The sequence below is a fragment of the Mustelus asterias genome, chromosome 1 (genome assembly GCF_964213995.1).
Source record: "Mustelus asterias chromosome 1, sMusAst1.hap1.1, whole genome shotgun sequence".
Lineage (NCBI taxonomy): Eukaryota > Metazoa > Chordata > Chondrichthyes > Carcharhiniformes > Triakidae > Mustelus > Mustelus asterias.
Window position 1 is genome coordinate 41,403,802 of NC_135801.1, and position 19,442 is coordinate 41,423,243.

Here is a 19,442-nt window from a genome sequence, read left to right on the forward strand (position 1 = left end):
GAGAGTGGTGGGAGTGTGGAATGAGCTGCCGGATAAAGTGGTAAATGCGGGGTGACTTTTAACATTTAAGAAAAACTTGGACGGGTTCATGGATGAGAGGGGTGTGGAGGGATATGGTCCAAGTGCAGGTCAGTGGGACTAGGCAAAAAATGGTTTGGCACAGACAAGAAGGGCCAAAAGGCCTGTTTCTGAGCTGTAATTTTCTATGGTTCCATGGGTCGATAGTGCTCAATGCTGTCCTGTCATATCTAGTTACTGATGAGAGTTTGAGCTGAATGCTTTAGTTAATACTGTCCAATTCATCAAAAGACAGTGGGATTTAAAAATCTGTTTTGTATTAAGTAAAGAATGAATTTGAATTTATATAATACCCATTGTGTCAGGATATCCATGGGTGCTTAGGCTATTTGTGAACAACACAATAATGATAATCTGTTTCAGTGGCCTTCCTGACTGATAAATGGTAGCCAGCAGAGATGAAGAACTCAAGGCAGTGGCAATACACTTTCAATGCTGCACTGAGGTACCATTCTAATTGTATGTGCTCATTTTCTGAGTGGGGCTGAAGCCCACAACCTAAAACTTAGTGGTGAGAATTCTGCTAAATAACTGAGGATGAAACAACTATCTTTTCTGAAACAAAGAAAATACTAATCACTTCCCAGTATCCTTGTATTGAATTAAAAGATTTAACAAGCTATACTATAATATTTTGTTAATTAGGAATTCTTATCTTATTAGTTTACAGTAACTCAGCTCCCAAGTATAACACCTGTTGCAGAGTTGTATTTCTGAATGAGAACTGTCAATAAACATTTAACATTTCACAACTAATAAATACTTACAGAATCGTGAAAGGACTTAAATCAAAACTTCTGCAACTTTATGGTTTGACTTCTGCAGACTAATGAACAAACATTTGTCCCAAGGCACTGCACAATGGCTGAGACTCCGTGTACATCAAAAGCAGTATTTTGATCCAAACTATTTCAATAATATTGCAAATGACTTCAAGTTGACGCCATCTTCTGGTTTGATTTCTGTAACTGCATTAGTCACATCTTGGAAAAGCCAGTTGCCAATGCTCCTGCTGATATAGTGCAGAATGCTATGCCAAGAATAATATAGTTCCTTAGTCCCTGTGGGGAGAAAAAAATTGCGATCAACAGATTCCTGACACATGTGCAGCGACTGACAGACATGTGGCACTAAATGATGGATATGAAAGTAGAAATCATTTATAATTTAAGTTCATCACAAGATCTACTGGGACAAAAACTTTATTTTTGGGGAAACCTAAAAATGAGTAATGTCGATATTTAGAACTGCAACAAGCATCAACTTTGTTAAAAAACTGCTAATTACAATATTCCCACTTTTTTGTTATCCATTTTATGTTTTTCTCCTCTCTTTATTACCTGCCCACACCAAGCACCCAGATGTTTTTAAACATCAGCTAGTATTCCTCCTGAACCTACTGCTGGCACACATGCAAAAACTGCAGCGATTTACTCACCCTCTGATTTTCCCCTCCTTTTCCTCTCTGCCTCTTCGCCAACTGACTTACTTAAGATATCGCTGAACAAAAGTCCTGTCGAAGCTTTTCATCCTGCACTCATTCACAAGAATACCAAATGTAAAGAGAACAACAATTCATACTTCATGAGAAGAGAATGCTGATTGGTTGACAAGTGGATTTTGATTGGTAGAAACATTGCCATGGAGAATGCACCAGTTAACAGATGACTGACAGTTAACTGCCAAGCTTTGTTCAAATTCAAACCAAGCAGGTTGACTGATTGGCCAAGGCATTGCTCTGGGGAATGAACCAGAGAATGGCTGTCATTCATTTTGTTTAGTTGAAACATGTGCAATGTAGGCACATGTTTTTTCTGTCTACAAAGAACAGGTTCTGTACATTAATATATGTAGCATCAAGCATGCATAAGTGCACAGCAGCCCGACTGACAATCTTAAATTGGTTGTCAGCATAACACAATGTCCAATATTAGATTTGATTCCACGATTCAACAGCATTTGCTGAACAATCCCTAGTGTTCTAAGAATTATGCTGACAAGCAATTTAAGGTTATCAGTGGGGCTTGCGTGCTTGACCAATCAGTCAACCTGCCTGGCTTGAATTTAAACAAAGCCTGACAGTTAACTGTCAGCCATCAGCTAACTGGTACATTTGTGATTGCAACATCTCTACCAATCAGAGTCCACTTGCCAACCAATCCACACAGTCTTCTCATCAAGTATAAACTGTTGTTCCCATTACATCTGGTATTCTTGCAAATGTTTTGATGAGTGCAAGATGAAAAGCTTCAACGTTTCTTTTTTCAATGATACTCAAGTTCTGTACTACCAAATGACTATTTAAGATATAGCAATTTGCTTTTATCATAGCAGTTAGTGGATGGACAATCACAGGAGATGCTGCATTCTACCATTCAATGCTGTGGTAAATTAATGTACTAACATACTGTGCCACATACTGTTGTTCTGATTAAAGAATAAAATCTTTTAACACAAGCAATGCATGCAGCATTTTCACTTCGAAAGGAGTTAATGTTAATGGCATTTTAACAAGCATTTCTGATTTTTTAACAATTCATTACATGCGAGATTCATCTATCATTGCAAACCTTTAGAAAATAAGTTCTGAAAAATGTACTTGAAGCATTTCTTTTAAGATTTATTACCTTAATAATAAAAATGCTTCATTCAACAGAACCAAGCTGATTGCCTTGATAGTTTTATGACATGCATGGAATAATCTCAGAAATTCACAAAACTGGTTGATCTTTAAGATAATTTTTTGTGCAATGTTTTGACGATGCAGTACAATGTTATTGAATTTCGAAGCACACTTTATGGATGTTTATCTAGTTCTTTTGTTAAGGAATTAATCAATATATCATCTGCTTTGCCTGGAGAGTGAAAAGGCCATATGTTCCATCAAGCTTGGTCCAAGATTCCTATATGATTATTCTTAATCAAGGATTTCTCTTGATTGATCTATACTTTGCGGGTGTGAAGGAGGGGTTTTGCACAATCCTAATGTTAGTGAGGTGCACAAGAATAGTGCAATCAGAATCCATTATGTTTTCTTGAACAAGTTGCTTCCTAACTTTGTCCCCTTCTTTCCTGGAACTCCATGTTTGAATTCTTCCAATTAGATTTCCGTCCTGTCACATACGGAAACAATTACTATCTAAAGTCACAAATGACATCCTATGTGTCAGTGACAAAGGTAAACTTTCCCTACATGCCCTTCTTGACTTGCCAGCAGGCTCTACCAGAGTTGAGCACACCAGCCTCCTCTACCTCCTCTCCAAAGTCATCCAGCTGGGTGAGATTGCCCTCACCTGATTCCATTCTTAGCTACCTAATCGTTGCCAGAGAATCACTTTCAATAGCTTCTCTTCCTGTTCCTGCACCACTTGGCATTCCCACCAAAGACGTATCCTTGGCCTCCTCCTATTTCTCATCTGCAAGCCGTTCCTTGGCAATATATCCAAAGGCACAGCGATAGTTTTCAAATGTATACTGACAGCACCCACTCTACCTCACCAATACCTGCTAATTTTTTAGACTGCTTATCTGACATCCAGTACTGGATAAGCAGAAATTTCCTCAAATTAAATATTGGGAGACTGAAGCCATTGTCTTCAGTCCATGCTCCAAACTCCATTCCCCAACTACTGACACCATCGTTCTCCCTAGCAACAGTCTTTGTTACTTCTAGTCCTGGTTTTATCATGCAGTCCTGGCAGGTCTCAAGGTCATCCAAAATTCTACTGCCTCTACCCTAATTCACAGCAAGCCTCATTTCATTAGCATGGCCAATGCACCTAACCAGTATGTCTTTTGGACTGTGGGAGGAAAAGCGCCCGGAGGAAACACATGCAGACATGGAGAGAGCGTGCAGACTCAGTACAGACAATGACCCAAGCTGGGAATTAAACTCGGGTCACTTGTGCTGCGAGGCCGCAGTACTAACCACTGTGCCACCCTCCCGCTCAAGCAACACCTGATTTTAAAATTCTCATCCTAGTTTTCAAATCTCTCCATGGTCTTTTCTTTGTTTTTTTGCTTTGAATTAGGACCAAGATTCGGCCACTTGGCCCCTTGAGCCTGCTCCACCGTTCAGTAAGATCATGGCTGATAAGACTGTAATTTCAACCTCACATTCCTTCCTATTCTGATAACCTTTCACCCCCTTGTTAATTAATAATCCATATAGCACTGCTTTAAAAATATTCAAAAATTCTGCTTCCACTGCCTTTTGAGGAAGAGAGTTTCAAAGACTTATGACCCTCAGAGAAAAGAACACTCCTCAGCTCTGTCTTAAATGAACCACCCCTTATTTTTAAACAGTAATCCCTTTTTCTAGATTCTCTGAGAAGAGGAAACATCCACTCACATCCACCCTGCCAGTACCCCTCAGGATCTTAAAGGTTTTGATCAAGTCATCTCTTACTCTTCTAAATTCTAGTGGATACAAACCTAATCTCTCCAACCTTTCCATAAAGCAAACTGCCCATTCCTGGTATTTGTTTAGTAAATGTTCTCCGAATTGTTCCCAGCACATTTATACTTCTCATTAGATAAGGAGATCAATACTGTACACAACACCCCAGATGTAGTCTCCCCAGTGCCCTGTACAACTAAAATATAACCTCCCTACTTTTGTTATCAATTCCCCTCACAATAAACGATAACATCCTATTAGCTTTCCTAATTACTTGCTGCATCTGTACACTAGCCTTTTGCGATTCAAGCACTAGGACATCCAGATCCCTCTGCACCTCAGAGCTTTGCAACCTCTCAGTTTAGATAACAAGCTTCTTTTTTATTCTTCCTGCCGAAATGGATAATTTCACATTTGCCCATATTATATTCCATTTGCCAGACTTTTGCCCACTCATTTAGCCTATCGATGTCCTTTTGCAGCCTCCTAATGTCCTCTTCACAACTTACTTTCCTACCTATTTTTGTGTCATCAGTAAATTTAGCAACCATACCTTCAGTCCCTTCATCCAAATCTTGCCCCTTCCTATCTCTTTAATCTATTCCAACTCACAACCTTCCGCGATATCTGTGCTCCTCTAATTCCGGCCTCTTCCATATCTTCAATTTTAATTGCTCCACCATTGATGGCCGTGCCTTCAGTTGCCAAGGCTCCAACCTTTGGATTACCCTCCCTACACCTCTTCACCTTTCTACCTTGCTTTTTTCCTTTAAAACGCTCCTTAAAACCTACCTTTTTGACTAAGCTTTTGATCATCTGACTGGATATCTCTTTATGTGGCTCGGTGTCATGCTTCTTAAAAATTCTCCTGTGAAGCATCTTTGAAAATTTAATCATGTTAAAGGCACTGTTCGCAGTAGTACCGATCTGCATATGCTTACTGGAAAATTTAAACTTAAAATCTATTTCATTTGCAGTAGGGCATGATGCCAACAGGAAACATATATTTAAGGTCCTAACTTTGCAATGTTTAATGTTTGGCAGCAATCAGAAAACGTATTTGTCTTTTTAAGCAAGATATGAATTGTTTGACATTGCAAACACCATTTAAGAATCTCAGAAGGCATCTTTAGTCATGTAATACTGACACAAATAGGTTGTACTTCATTTTCTTTTTTAAAAAGTGTATATATTTACTTAAGAAGATGACATTCCTAGAAAATCATTTCGCAAACTACGGGGAAAAACAAATTTTGAAAATACTTGCATGTTTGTAAAAAAAACCAAAGAGAAACATTACTTTTTAACACACCACTTTTGAAGTATTTAGTAAGGTTGTAAAAATACATAAAACAGATTGTATTTAAAAGTTACTTGAGTGGGCACTTTCTTAGAATCCCTACAGCACAGAAAGAGGCCATTCGGCCCATTGAGTCTGCACCGACCACAATCCAACCCAGGCCCTACCCCCATATCCACCCACTAATCCCTCTAACCTATGCATCCCAGGACACTAAGGGCAATTTTAGCTTGGCCAATCAACCTAACCCGCACATCTTTGGACTGTGGGAGGAAACCGGAGCACCCGGAAGAAACCTATGCAGACACGAGGAGAATGTGCAAACTCCACACAAACAGTAACCCAAGCCGGGAATCGAACCCAGGTCCCTGGAGCTGTGAAGCAGCAGTGCTAACCACTGTGCTACCATGCTGCCTACGGGTCCCATTATGTTTTTGGCTAGTAATCTACATAGCTGAGCATTCAAAATTTTTGTGGATCATATTGTGACGCTACTGTGCCTTTAAGAAATGTATTTTTAACCTGATGTTCTCTGCAGTTATAAGCAGGCACCAAGCTGCCTGATTAGATATCCTATTATTGCTGCTTAAATTATTTAATGAGCTTTTGTTTATTTTTAATCTGGGCCTCATGCACTCTCTTGGCGTTTACAAACTTTTTAGAATTGCTGGGGGAAAGGGGGAGAATGATTGGCAGGTCAGGTGGGACAGCTTTTTCTTCACACGAGTTTTTTTACTTTCAGTTTTGGTTGCTGGCTAGTTAGAAGGTGTTTGGACTCCAAGCTGGATGCAGTGTTTTGTCTCTTTAATGCCTGGCATTAAAAATTCTGCTGGCTAGTTGGAAGCAGCCTTTCTTACTTTTCTGGAGTGAAAGTTTTGCTGTTGGTGGTTTGCTAGCTAGAGGCAAGCTGTGGCACTGTCTCTACTCCGAGCTGTGCTGGGAGTTCCAGAACGGAGAAGCCAGAGTTTCAATTCTCCATCCAAAGGACTAATTCATAGTAGAAATCATAGAAACCCTACAGTACAGAAAGAGGCCATTTGGCCCATCGAGTCTGCACCGACCACAATCCCACTCAGGCCCTACCCCCATATCCTTACATATTTTACCCACTAATCCCTCTAATCCACGCATCCCAGGACACTAAGGGGCAATTTTAGCATGGCCAATCAACCTAACCCGCACACCTTTGGACTGTGGGAGGAAACCGGAGCACCCGGAGGAAACCCACGCAGACACGAGGAGAATGTGCAAACTCCACACAGACAGTGACCCAAGCCGGGAATCGAACCCAGGTCCCTGGAGCTGTGAAGCAGCAGTGCTAACCACTGTGCTACCGTGCCACCCCAGTAGGTGTTGCAGAGCTCAAATATCACGTGAGCAGACATATTTTCTGTTCTGAACTGGAAACTGGCGTATATGTTGGTAAGAATGTTGTGTTCGAACAGTACGTTGAGCTGTTAACAAACATAACAAGGTTGTTTTTTTTCTTGTTTGTAATTGGTAAGTTATTGCTAACTTCCTTTTTATGTGTTAACTCTATTCTTAAATAAACTTTGCTTGATAAAAGCTCTCTGGTGGGTCGTTTGAATCACATCTGGAGTGAAACATCTTATGCTTACCCGTGCCGAATTCAAAGTGCAAAATTTATGGTCTGGGCTGACTTCATAAAATACCTTGGAGTTTCTGACCTTGGATTATAACAATATAAAGCATAGACTATTGGTGATACACACGTGATAATTCAATTCAATTCAATTAAGTTACCAGTGAAAAAACTTGTGTTTATGTAGCCCCTTTCATAAACTTGGGATGTCCCAAAGTTCACTGCCTATGAAGTAATTTTGAAGAGCTGCAATTGTTATAATGTAGGAAAACATGTAGGAACTTTATATACAGTAAAGTTCCACAAAAAGCAATGAAATAAATGATCAGATACTCTGTTTTAATGAGATTTAATAAACATTTATCTGGGCACTTATGCTTCTTCAAGTAGCAGCCTGTCCACTTGAGAGACCAGATGTGGCAAAGAAGGGAATCGATTTAACACTTTATCTGAAAGACAACATCTTTGACAGTGCAGCTTTCCCTCAGTAATGCAGTGAAATGTCAACCTCGGTTAAATGTTCAAATCTATGGATTGATTTGAACCTAGAGGCTACTTTCTTACTCAGGCAGGCGTTGGCCACTGAGCCAAAGAAGACCAAGTTGAAAAGAATAACCATAGGTAAGGAAGTCACATAGTCAATAAGCATGCTGTGTTTCATGAAACTGTAGAAAGAAAGAATGTAAAAAAAAGTCTAAATACTTACTTTTATTTCTTTAAACACTATCATTCCCCATAAAGCAGCAATGAAGCCTGGTACCTGAAAAAATAAGCTTCATTAATACATTGATATATGATTTTCATTGTATAAAAAGTCCCTTTATTTAGAAAATGAAACTGTTTCATTTTGCATAGAACTCTTGAAAATTAAATATGGAATCTTAAAAATGTTTGGGAATTACAAGACAGCTTTTTGTCTACATCACAATTTAAATCCATGTTGGTGCAGTTAGCAACTGAGTGTTACATAACAGTGCAGTTGCCTCTCAGCCTAAGCATTTGATCTAATAGTCAAAATAATGATTTCAGCAGAGCATATCTGCAAGGGAAAACAATCAAACATTAGTTAGCTTAACCAAATATCTCAGAGGAGTTTGCAACTATGTAATAATTTTAATGCTGAATGTTGTAATTGTGGACCTTGGTACTGAGGCCCAGATGGAGTACAGTGTGTTTTTGATCCTGCACGTTTTGTTTATGATAAGAATTGAAACTGGATGTAGCAGAAAATTAATTAAATTAATTAATTAACAAAAATCATCAAGAAGGTTATATCAGCTCTAAGTGTGAACCCACAATGCATAACACATGCACGAAATGAAATACATGAATACTATTGGTTAACAACCACTGCTCAAAGTTAACTAAATATATATGTAATCTATCATACTTGTTTTGAGACTTTTTTAGAAGCTTAAACAGTAAGTGTAATCCTTTACTTTTATACACATCTCTCCAAGAGATCAAGGCCTAAAAATCCACAGGCTTCTGACATTCTGCTGTCATAAACCATAGTATGTCCATGAAATTGGCCTATGTTGGTTATTATTAGTTTTGTTTGGTGCAGAAACTTTGTTCTAAAACAAGAACCCTGACTTCATTATAACTGGATTTGCTGGGACAGGGGGGAAGCCTGAGGGCTCAAGTTTCCCTGTTCCTGGATTCCACTGGGTAGCTAGTTAGTTAGATGAAACAAAGACAAAACAAAGCAGCTTCTTGGCCGGCCAATCTGGGGCCCACCTGAAGGCTAAAGCCAAGGTCCACATTCTTCTCTTAAGACAGGGATCTGCAAAACACATCTTGATCGATCCCATTCTGATGCTGGTTAACTGGCTTATTTCTTTCATTGTTACACTTTTATTGAGGAAATAATACTTGAGAAAATATTCAATTAATCTTTTTGAAAGAACCTTTGAGATGTTGAATGTGCCTGATTTTCCATTATTATTGGCATTAGAGTAACTGTATTGCAGCTCTTATGATATTAAATTTTTGACTAAATTTAAAACTTTTCTCTTGTTATAGCCAAACCTTGTGCGAGGACATTAAGCTGACTTCAGGCATCACCAGCCTTTCAAAATCACCATTTTGGACAGGGATTGATGTAACTGCCCTGAATGTCTGAGTCATATCACTTCCTTGTTGATTCCTCCTATGTCAATTGCCCAGGATGCATTTATAGTGGTGTGAGCATCTATCAGGTTTGTTCAAATTAAGAAAAACTCCTCTGATCTTGCACATTCTGGTGGTAGCAGTGGCAGAGATTAGTAGCATCTGAGGATGTGACTGCTTGGAACTGAAACTTCCCATGATTAATTAAATATTAACACCTCCTTTACTCAACAAGAAAAGGATGCACATTAGAACTTGCATGCATTAAATTAGTTCCAATCCTTTATAGGTAGTAGCATACCAGATCCTCTTAAACAGATAGAAATGGGATAAAAGCACCAATTTGAAGTTTATTGAGTGATGGGGAGGGTGTGGGAAGGGAGTGGAACTGAAATAGTCAACTTTAAATTTCCAAACATTAAGAATCTTCGGCCCAGATTTTGCAGTCAGCAGTGAAGAGATTACACTTACTGCTGACTTTGTAAAGAATTGGCACACAGATGCTGTGGGATCTAGGATATCGATTTCTACTATTGTGACGTGACTTTGAATCTGGCGCTATCTGTAGGGAGCCTGTGTTGTCCAGCACCAGTGAAATTATCAAGCAAGCTGATAGCCAGATTGAAGAATTTACACACGCAAAATACCAAGAAATAAAAATGGATTTTTAAATGACCTTTTAATCATTTATACAATGGGAAAAAAGATAGGCCCATAAAAAAGAAATAAAGGTAGAAACTTGAAAATTAAATTTTAATAAAACATAATTTTTATTCCATACATTATGGAATTTTAAGCATTACTCTGAGGGAATGACACTCCACACTTGTAAAATTGCATTTTCAGTATCAAAAATATTGTTTATCAGAAATTAAGATTGAATACTGAGTTGCACCTTTTTCAACAAAGATTAACTATTTCAGTGGTCTTTACAGCAAATAGAAAGTTGCAGCTCGTTTTGACTCACTGGTTCTGTGTGAATTTGCATCTCCAAAGATTGCAAAGTGTATCCTGTGGATGAACTGAGTCCCACCGATAGCATGTGCTGACTCCAGGAGTTACTGTCAGTTTTATACAGTAATGACAAAGTATGCTGACAGCTTCTCCGTCATTTCAACCACTGATTCAAGGCCATTATTTCTTTCCAGAGATAATGGATTTATTTTTCTAATTTGGAGTGATTGGCCATTGACTTTCATGACTTCCATCATTCATACTCTTTCCTGAACCCTAGTGTGCCATGGTGGAAACACTGCAGCAGAAACTCAAATCTGATGGGCTTTTTGTCACTGCAATAAGTGAAAACAAGATGTGGGTCAGTGAAGGCAACTGTAGGTTTTTGTAATGTGAGTTCCCAGAGGGGTTTCTATTTTCTTGATCAATCATGGAAGTCAGAAACTCCACACCTATGTGGCAGAGTTGTATACCAATATTTGATAACTACTTTTGTACAAATGTATATTTGAGTAATTTTTCAGTAACAGCAGTTCAGCTGCGATAGCATCTACAAATTGGGATAATGTAGCTAAGGTGACACCATTAAAACTGTTGTCAAGAACAGCAGAGCCCCTCGTCAAGCTGGATATGACACAGAAATGTGTTTGCTTCACATCAGATAAAAGCATCAATTCGGGTCACAGAGGTGCGCACAGAAGTATTATAAGCGCGTGTGCAAATTCATGGGCTATCACTTGTGGTCTGACTGGATGATAGCTTGTAAACTGAAGAAGCTTTAATGTTTAATCAGAGTTGAAGATCCCAAAACTCAATGCATAATGATTCACGTGTTTATTTTATTCACGTAATCAGGTGTGGTATCAAATATAAGGACAATTTGTAAAGTTGAGTGTCTAGGGCAGTGGTTCCCAAACATTTTTCACTGGGCCGCACTTTCGGAATAAAAATTTGCTTGCGCCACACCGAATTTTGTATTGATAAGAAAAACATTCAAAAACAAAAAAAAACAACTCCTAGCAGTGTTTGATTCATAACATAGAACACAACTACTTTATAATATGATCATGGGACATCCAGAAAGTATAAAACAATGCAGATACATAACAATATGATTCATTCCCAAAATATACTTATAGACGAGCCTCTTACATATGTAACCTTAAGTAAGTATACAAGCTCAATGAGAGGTGTGAGCTTGTTTTTGTTGGGTAATCTCATTTATATTAGGTCTAATTTGAGACAAACTCTCATCTCCTCATCAACACAAAGAAGCCTTTCTCTTTTCTGGTCTTTGATATTTGTCAGAGCTGAAAATCCCTGTTCACAACAATATATCGTGGAAAACTGTAGAAGAATAGCTAATGCTCTTGAAGAGATGCGTGGATATACTGTTTCTGGTTGTATATCCAAAAAGAGTCCAGTGGCATACTCCCGTGTTTCATTTTCAAGGTGCAATCACTCGAAATGCAGGCCATTTCCTCCTCCTCATCCAATGTCAGACCTGAACAGCTGGAATTCGCAAAGGGGTCTCTAACTCAGTCGAATTTTTCTGTAGACAACGGTGGGAAGTAATGATCAATCTTTTCTACCAGTGTTGCAAGATGTTCCTGTATGAGGCCGTACAATTCATTGCTCGTTTTAAAACGTTTTACCAGTGGGAACATTTCGAGGTTATGTTGCATCACTCTTCCAAGCCAGAGCTGAAGCTTTTTTTTGAATGCAGTTAGTTGGTCTGTAGTTGTGAGGATATTGTCATCGCGGCCTTGCATACTGGCATTGAGCACATTCAACCAGGAAAAAATATCGGCCAAATATGCCAGCTTTGCACACCAGTCATTGTCATCCAGTTGGTGGTACAATGAGTTCCCTTCTTAATTCGTTCTTCAGTTCTAACACCCGATTTAAAACTTTTCCGCGGGACATCCAGCGAACCTCCGAGTGCAGAATTAGGCATTGATGTTTTGATTCCATGTCTTTGCAGAGTTGAGCAAATAACCGCACCTTTAGTGGTTTTGCTTTGATGAAGTTCACAATGTGCACAGTCTGATCTAGAACCAACTTCAAATCAGCTACAAGGGTCTTGGTGATTAATGCCTCTCTGTGTGAAAAACAGTGAGCTGATATTACATCTGGATTTTTCTGTTTGATGAGTGCCGCCAAGCCTCTCACATTCCCTATCATACATGGCGCTCCATCCGTACAAATTCCAATACAAGAATCCCATGAAATCTCAACTTTTTCCAAGTACTCAGATAAGGTTTGGAAAATATCTTGTCCTTTGGTATGTTTTTCAAGTTCCTTGCAAAATAGAAACTGTGTGATTATTTCGTCATTGTGAATGAATCTGATATAGGCAAGCAACTGTGCTTTTCCACTAATGTCGGTCGATACATCAACTTGAATGGCAAATTTAGAATTCTTCATACTTTCGGAAACATGCTTCTCAATATTAGCTGATGTATCAACTATTCTTCTGCAAATGTGGTACCATTATTTAAGAAGGGTAGCAGGGATAACCCGAGTAATTATAGGCCAGGAGCTTGACGTCCGTGGTGGGGACGTTGTTGGAGAGGATTCTTAGAGACAGGATGTATGCGCATTTAAAACGGAACAATCTCATTAGTGACAGACAGCATGGTTTTGTAAGAGGGAAGTCGTGCCTTACAAATTTGGTGGAGTTTTTTGAGGAAGTGACAAAAACGGTTGACGAAGGAAGGGCCGTGGATGTCGTCTATATGGATTTCAGTAAGGCATCTGACAAAGTCCCTCATGGCAGGTTGGTTAAGAAAGTTAAGGCTCATGGGATACAAGGAGAGGTGGCTAGATGGGTCGAAAATTGGCTTGGCCACAGGAGACAGAGGGTAACAGTCGAAGGGTCTTTTTCCGCCTGGAGGTCTGTGACCAGTGGTGTTCACAGTAACAGTTTTAACAACACCAGGTTAAAGTCCAACAGGTTTATTTGGTAGCAAAATAGCTTTCGGAGCGCTGCTCCTTCGTCGGATGGAGTGGAAATCTGCCTAGTGGTGTTCCGCAGGGCTCTGTACTTGGACCTCTGCTATTTGTGATATATATAAATGATTTGGAAGAAGGTGTAACTGGTATTATCAGCAAGTTTGCGGATGATACGAAGATGGCTGGACTTGCGGATAGCGATGAACATTGTCGGACAATACAGCAGGATATGGATAGGCTGGAAAATTGGGCGGAGAAATGGCAGATGGAATTTAATCCAGATAAATGCCAAGTGATGCATTTTGGAAGAACTAATGTAGGGGGGAGTTATACAATAAATGGCAGAGCCCTCAAGAGTATAGAAACACAGAGGGACCTAGGTGTGCAAGTCCACAAATCCTTGAAGGTGGCAGCACAGGTGGAGAAGGTGGTGAAGAAGGCATATGGTATGCTTGCCTTTATAGGACGGGGTATAGAGTATAAAAGCTGGAGTCTGATGTTGCAGCTGTATAGAATGCTGGTTAGGCCACATTTGGAGTACTGCGTCCAGTTCTGGTCACCGCACTACCAGAAGGATGTCGAGGCTTTAGAGAGAGTGCAGAGAAGGTTTACCAGGATGTTGCCTGGTATGGAGGGTCTTAGCTATGAGGGGAGATTGGGTAAACTGGGGTTGTTCTCCCTGGAAAGACGGAGAATGAGGGGAGACCTAATAGAGGTGTACAAAATTATGAAGGGTATAGATAGGGTGAACAGTGGGAAGCTTTTTCCGAGGTCGGAGGTGACGATCACGAGGGGTCACGGGCTCAAGGTGAGAGGGGCGAGGTATAACTCAGATATCAGAGGAACGTTTTTTACACAGAGAGTGGTGGGGGCCTGGAATGCGCTGCCAAGTAGGGTGGTGGAGGCAGACACGCTGGCATTGTTTAAGACTTACCTGGATAGTCACATGAGCAGTCTGGGAATGGAGGGATACAAATGAATGGTCTAGTTGGACCAATGAGCGGCACAGGCTTGGAGGGCCGAAGGGCCTGTTTCCTGTGCTGTACTGTTCTTTGTTCTTTGAATTGTATTATCAGACAATGGAATTTCCATAACTGCTCGCTCAGCATCATCACCAAACAAAGTTTTCACAATCAAGCTGCAGGCAGGCTGAATCAATTTTTCAGCTATTGTATGTGGTTTTGTCTGTTGAGCAATCAATTCAGCCACTTGGTAAGATACAATCTGCATCTTATCTGAGACTGTCATTCGTTTTTCGAAATATGATCGTTGGCATTTCTGCTGTTTCAAAAGCCTTTCAAAATATTGAACATCCTTGTTTGCCAGATTTCCATGTTTTGACAACAGATGTCTTTTCATCTTGCTTGGGACCATATTGGAATTGGAAAGCTTCTCACCACAGATCAAACACATAGGCCGAGGTACATTTTAATCTCCAGTCCATGTGAAACCGAGACTCAGATAGCTATCCATATATTGTCGACAAACTTTCTTTTTTGGGTTTGCTTGGGCCTGCTACTGGTGTAGAATTAAACGACTCTTCTTCAGCACTCTGTTCGAACGGTGATTCTGGATCATAACGTGGACTTGGATTGTCCTCAGCATCACTTGATGCTCTTGCTCTCACTTTGGAAAAATATCTATCCATGTTTAAATGTTTCTTTGATTGTCCTTAAATCTTCCCGTCACACTTGCCATCCTCTCTCGCTGCACCAGTGTGGCGTGCTGCACCCTTTGGGAACCACTGGTCTAGGGAGTGCTTGGGTTGACAGAAAGCTTTGGCATAGAGTGCTGATGGGTATAGGGATCTGGTAAGGGTCTCCCAGGAAAGGTTAGCAAGGTTGCTTATGGGAGAAGAAACTCCATGGTTTTGTGGTTCCTTCCAGTTGTCCTCACATGAAGCACCTGATGATCAGTGGGTCATAAATCTCCGTGCCACATATGACAGTGTTCAATGAGTTGGGTCCAATCTTCATCAGCCGGTACCTGTTGAGGTGTCTCATACTCATCTTCCTCTTCTGAGGATGCCACTTGCTCAGTGTCTTCCTCCAGTTCGAGTGTTGCTCCTCTTTCGAACATCAGATTATGCAATGCGCAGCAAATGACATTGACAGGATATACTCGAGAGTATATTTTGCAAAGCATCCCAAATCTAGTGAGGCATCTCAACTTCATCAGAAGGCCAATGGTGTCCTTTGCAGCAGTTATATGTGTTGGGGCTGTGTAGAGGGGTCAGAAGCTATGTCTTCAATAGATACCCCATGATCCCCAGTATCCAGCCACAACAGCATTCAGGTGGCCTGAAGAGCTGAGGTACTTGGGACTGTAAAAATGTAGGATTTTGGCAGCTTCTCGGAACCTCTCACACAGCTGCACGATCCGCTTACGGTTGTCACGGATGGACTTGACATTGAGGGAGTGGACCCCTTCCTACTCACAAAGGTGCTGGCTGCTTTGAGGGAGTCTTGATGATCACTTGAGAACAATTGATGATCTCCTGCATCTGGGAAAATCCAACTATGGCCTCAAAGCCAACAGCCTTGTCATCTTGACTGGCTTGATTGATTGTGAATTTGACATATTGGCTAGGCCAATAGTACATGGCATCCAGTAACTACTTTTTGGAGTGATTGTCTGCCATTGATTGGTTACACCGCCCACATTTGGTAAAATGGCTCAGTGGCAAGAAAACATCAGGGAAATGCGGTACCCCTTCTGCCATCACCCCACCACCCCCACCGCCATTTTTGCCACAACAAGACCAGTAAAATTAGGTGCCTAGAATCATAGAATGGCTATAGCACAGAAGGATCGGTCCATCAAGTCCACATTGAAAGGCAATTCTGCATATCCCCATATCCCTGCAAATGTTTTCTCTTCAGGTGTTTACCCAATTCTCTTTAAAAACCACAATTAAATTTGCTTCCATAACACTCAGACAATGCATTGGAGTGGTAGTGGCGTAGTGGTATTGTCGCTGGACTAGTAATCCAGAGACCCAGGTTAATGCTTTGGGGACCCGAGTACGAATCCCACCATGGCAGGTGGTGAAATTTGAATTCAATTAAAAAAATCAGGAATTAAAAGTCCAATAATGACCACGAAACCATTGTTGATTGTAGTAAAAACTAATGTCTTTTAAGGAAGGAAATCTGCCATCCTTACCTGGTCTGGCCTACATGTGTTTCCAGATCTACAGCAATGTTGGCTGACTCTTAACGACCCTCTGAACTGGCCTAGAAAACCACTCAGCTCAAGGGCAATTGTGGATGAGCAATAAATTCAGGCCCAGCCAGCGACATTCACATTCCATGGATGAATAAAGGATATTCCAGACCCTACCAACTCACTGCTTCAAAATGTATTTTCATGTCACCTTTGGTGCTTTTTTATGTTTTTTTTGTAAAATTGTTAGGTTTGTAATTTGTTAGATTTTTATATAAAAACTGGAAAAAAGGACGCTTTCTATGCTACCACTGTCCTTTGGCTGACACAAATCTGTATGGATTGAAAAAGATCAATACAATAGTTTATAATGTCTTTATAAACACAGCCATTCCCCAAAATCTTAGAGCACAGAAACAACACTTGTTTAACTTACAGCAGTGATTATGGGAAAACTAACAACCGCACTGAGGAAATCATTTGCCAGGAACCAGCAGCAGTTGGCAATAGCCCACATCACACCTGAAGCAAAGCCTGATAAAGAAAATAGCATGTTAGATGTTAATAGCACTGTCTTTATTTTACAACACTACTGTAATTTCATTAAATATCTTGCAGTTCCAAAATATATAGTTTTGAAGCTAGGCCTAGATTGAAATGTAATCTCTATTTTCTTTCCAGTTCTGTGTTCCAGCATCTCTTGTAACAAAATATATATCTGTATTTTGGTAAGCAGTGCTATAATTACACAGAATTTCACTCTACGTGGCTCATAAATGAAGGTACTTAATAATGCCAGCTCAATACACTCACTCCTAAAGTTCAGTTCTTTAATGATTAACAATTTAGGTGAGTAACAGGAAAAATGCATCAACAAAAATAGAAATGATTCCATCCAGCTCGTTTCCTACTTCTTCAGTTATCAGCAACACTTGAAATATTCAATAAAATATCCAGGGTTGTTGCTGCACCACTAGTTGTGCGGTAGATTGGATTGTTGCTATAGTAGGTGCTGGCTCCACTTTAAATTCTGGGAGTAATTAGCCTATGCCTGTAAGAGGGCTACAGTAGCGTTTGTCCTCAGGAAATGGTAGAAAATCAATGTGGCAGTTTACTGATCCGACATGGGAAGCGAGAGATTCTCAATGGGACAAAGGTTGAATTTTAAAAAATCTTTCAACCATGCAGGGAAATAATGATTTGGCACCATGAGGCGATCAATTCCCACTGACATTAATTATTTCTCCTTCCACTCATTGTTTGGGGCCTTCTGAAGATTCAAGAAAAATCATACCTGCTCTAAGATTGCTCTATGACTTCAGCTGGGCCTAACAAAGAGAAGTCTGGAAAGAACCACAACAGTAACTTCCCTTCAAAGGGATACTCTGAGGTTGTGAAATGTGCTATATAAGTACAAATTCTCCATTTCCTTCCAGGCATTAGTTTTGAGATACAACAGAACCCGTGTGCAGAATAAGATGTGATTTGAAAAACCCTAGTTAATTAAAAGATTTGAAATGGACCAGAGATACTTAAGAGAGGTCTTTAAAATTATGAAAAGTTTTGATATAGTGCGTAGAGAGAGTGTTTGCTCCTGTGGGGAAGAGCAAAACTAGAGGCCATCATTATAAGACAACCACTAAAAAGTACAATAGGCAATTCAGAAGAAATCTCTTCACTCAGAGTGGTGAGAATTAGAAACTTGTTACCATGGCAAATGGTTGAAGAGAACAGAATAAATGCATTTAAGGAATCTTCCGGCCCTCGGCACAAGCCCAGCCAAAATCACCACTAATGGAGACCAGATGTGATGGGCACACCGGTGGGCATGGAAAGCCATTGAAGCCCCCAAGTGGTTGGTGACATGGCAGGGCAGTGCCCATCTGGCAGTACCCACCTGCCATTTGGGCACTGCCAGGGTGCTGGGGCAGTGCTAAGGGGGTAAGGTCTAAGTGGGGTGGGGCCTAAGGCAGGTTCTATGACAGGGGGGATATGAAGGGGGAGAGGGCCATGAAGGGGTGGGGCATGCAGGGGGTGAATGTTGGGGATAGCATGTTGGGGGTCATGAAGGGGACCCTTTAGGAGGGCCCCAATACCGGCAATCTGTGTTGGGGAACGGATGGGGAAATAGGTCACTGGTGAGGTGCGGGGAGGGGGGAGGGGGGGGGGGGGAGGTGTCCCAATGTCCATGGGGGGAGGGAAGGGGTCTCTCCGCGCACTGAAAGATCAGGGCGACCTCTCAAAATGGCGCCTGGTTGCTTGACAGCCAGGCTCACCAGCACGTTTAACCCCACCACCAGGCCATCAGCAACAGCAGAATTGCATACAACTACAATGGAACCTCATGGCCTGGCATATTCCCTATTCTACCATTACCATTAAACCAGGGGATCAACACTGATTAAATAAAGAGTACAGGAGGGCATGCAGTACCAGGCATACCTAAAAATGAGGTGTCAACTTGGTGAAGCTACAACACAGGACTACTTGCATGCCAAACAGCAAAAGCAGCATGATCCCAGGATCAACTGATCAGAAATAAGCTTTTCAGTCCTGCCATATCCAGTCACCAATGGTGGTGGACAATTGAACAACTAATAGGGGGAGAAAGCTCCACAAATATCCCCATCCTCAATTTTGGGAGAGCCCAGCATATCATGAAGAATTTGCAACAATTTTCAGCCGAAAATGCCAAGTGGATGATCCTCCTTGCCTGAGGTCCCAAGTGTCATAGATGCCTGGCTTCAGCCAATTCGATTCACTCAACATCAAGAAACAGCTGAAGGCATTTGATATTGCAAAGGCTGTGATCCCTAACAATATGAAAACTTGTGCTCTAGAACTTGCTGCGCCCCTAGCCAAGCTGTTTCAGTACA

General features: G+C 40.7%; 1 protein-coding gene across 1 annotated transcript in view; it reads right to left on the minus strand.

Annotated features, from left to right (window-relative positions):
• Positions 1 to 881: 881 nt before the first annotated feature.
• Positions 882 to 19,442, minus strand: part of LOC144493068 (transmembrane protein 144-like) — a 116,796-nt gene continuing 98,235 nt past the window's right edge. Inside the window, exons 11-13 of the mRNA XM_078211943.1 lie at positions 17,003 to 17,100; positions 8,087 to 8,140; positions 882 to 1,139 (exon numbers count right to left, since the gene is read on the minus strand). Coding sequence (XP_078068069.1) covers positions 1,056 to 1,139; positions 8,087 to 8,140; positions 17,003 to 17,100 — 236 coding nt within the window. The 3' untranslated portion in view covers positions 882 to 1,055. The remainder of the gene's footprint in view (positions 1,140 to 8,086; positions 8,141 to 17,002; positions 17,101 to 19,442) is intronic.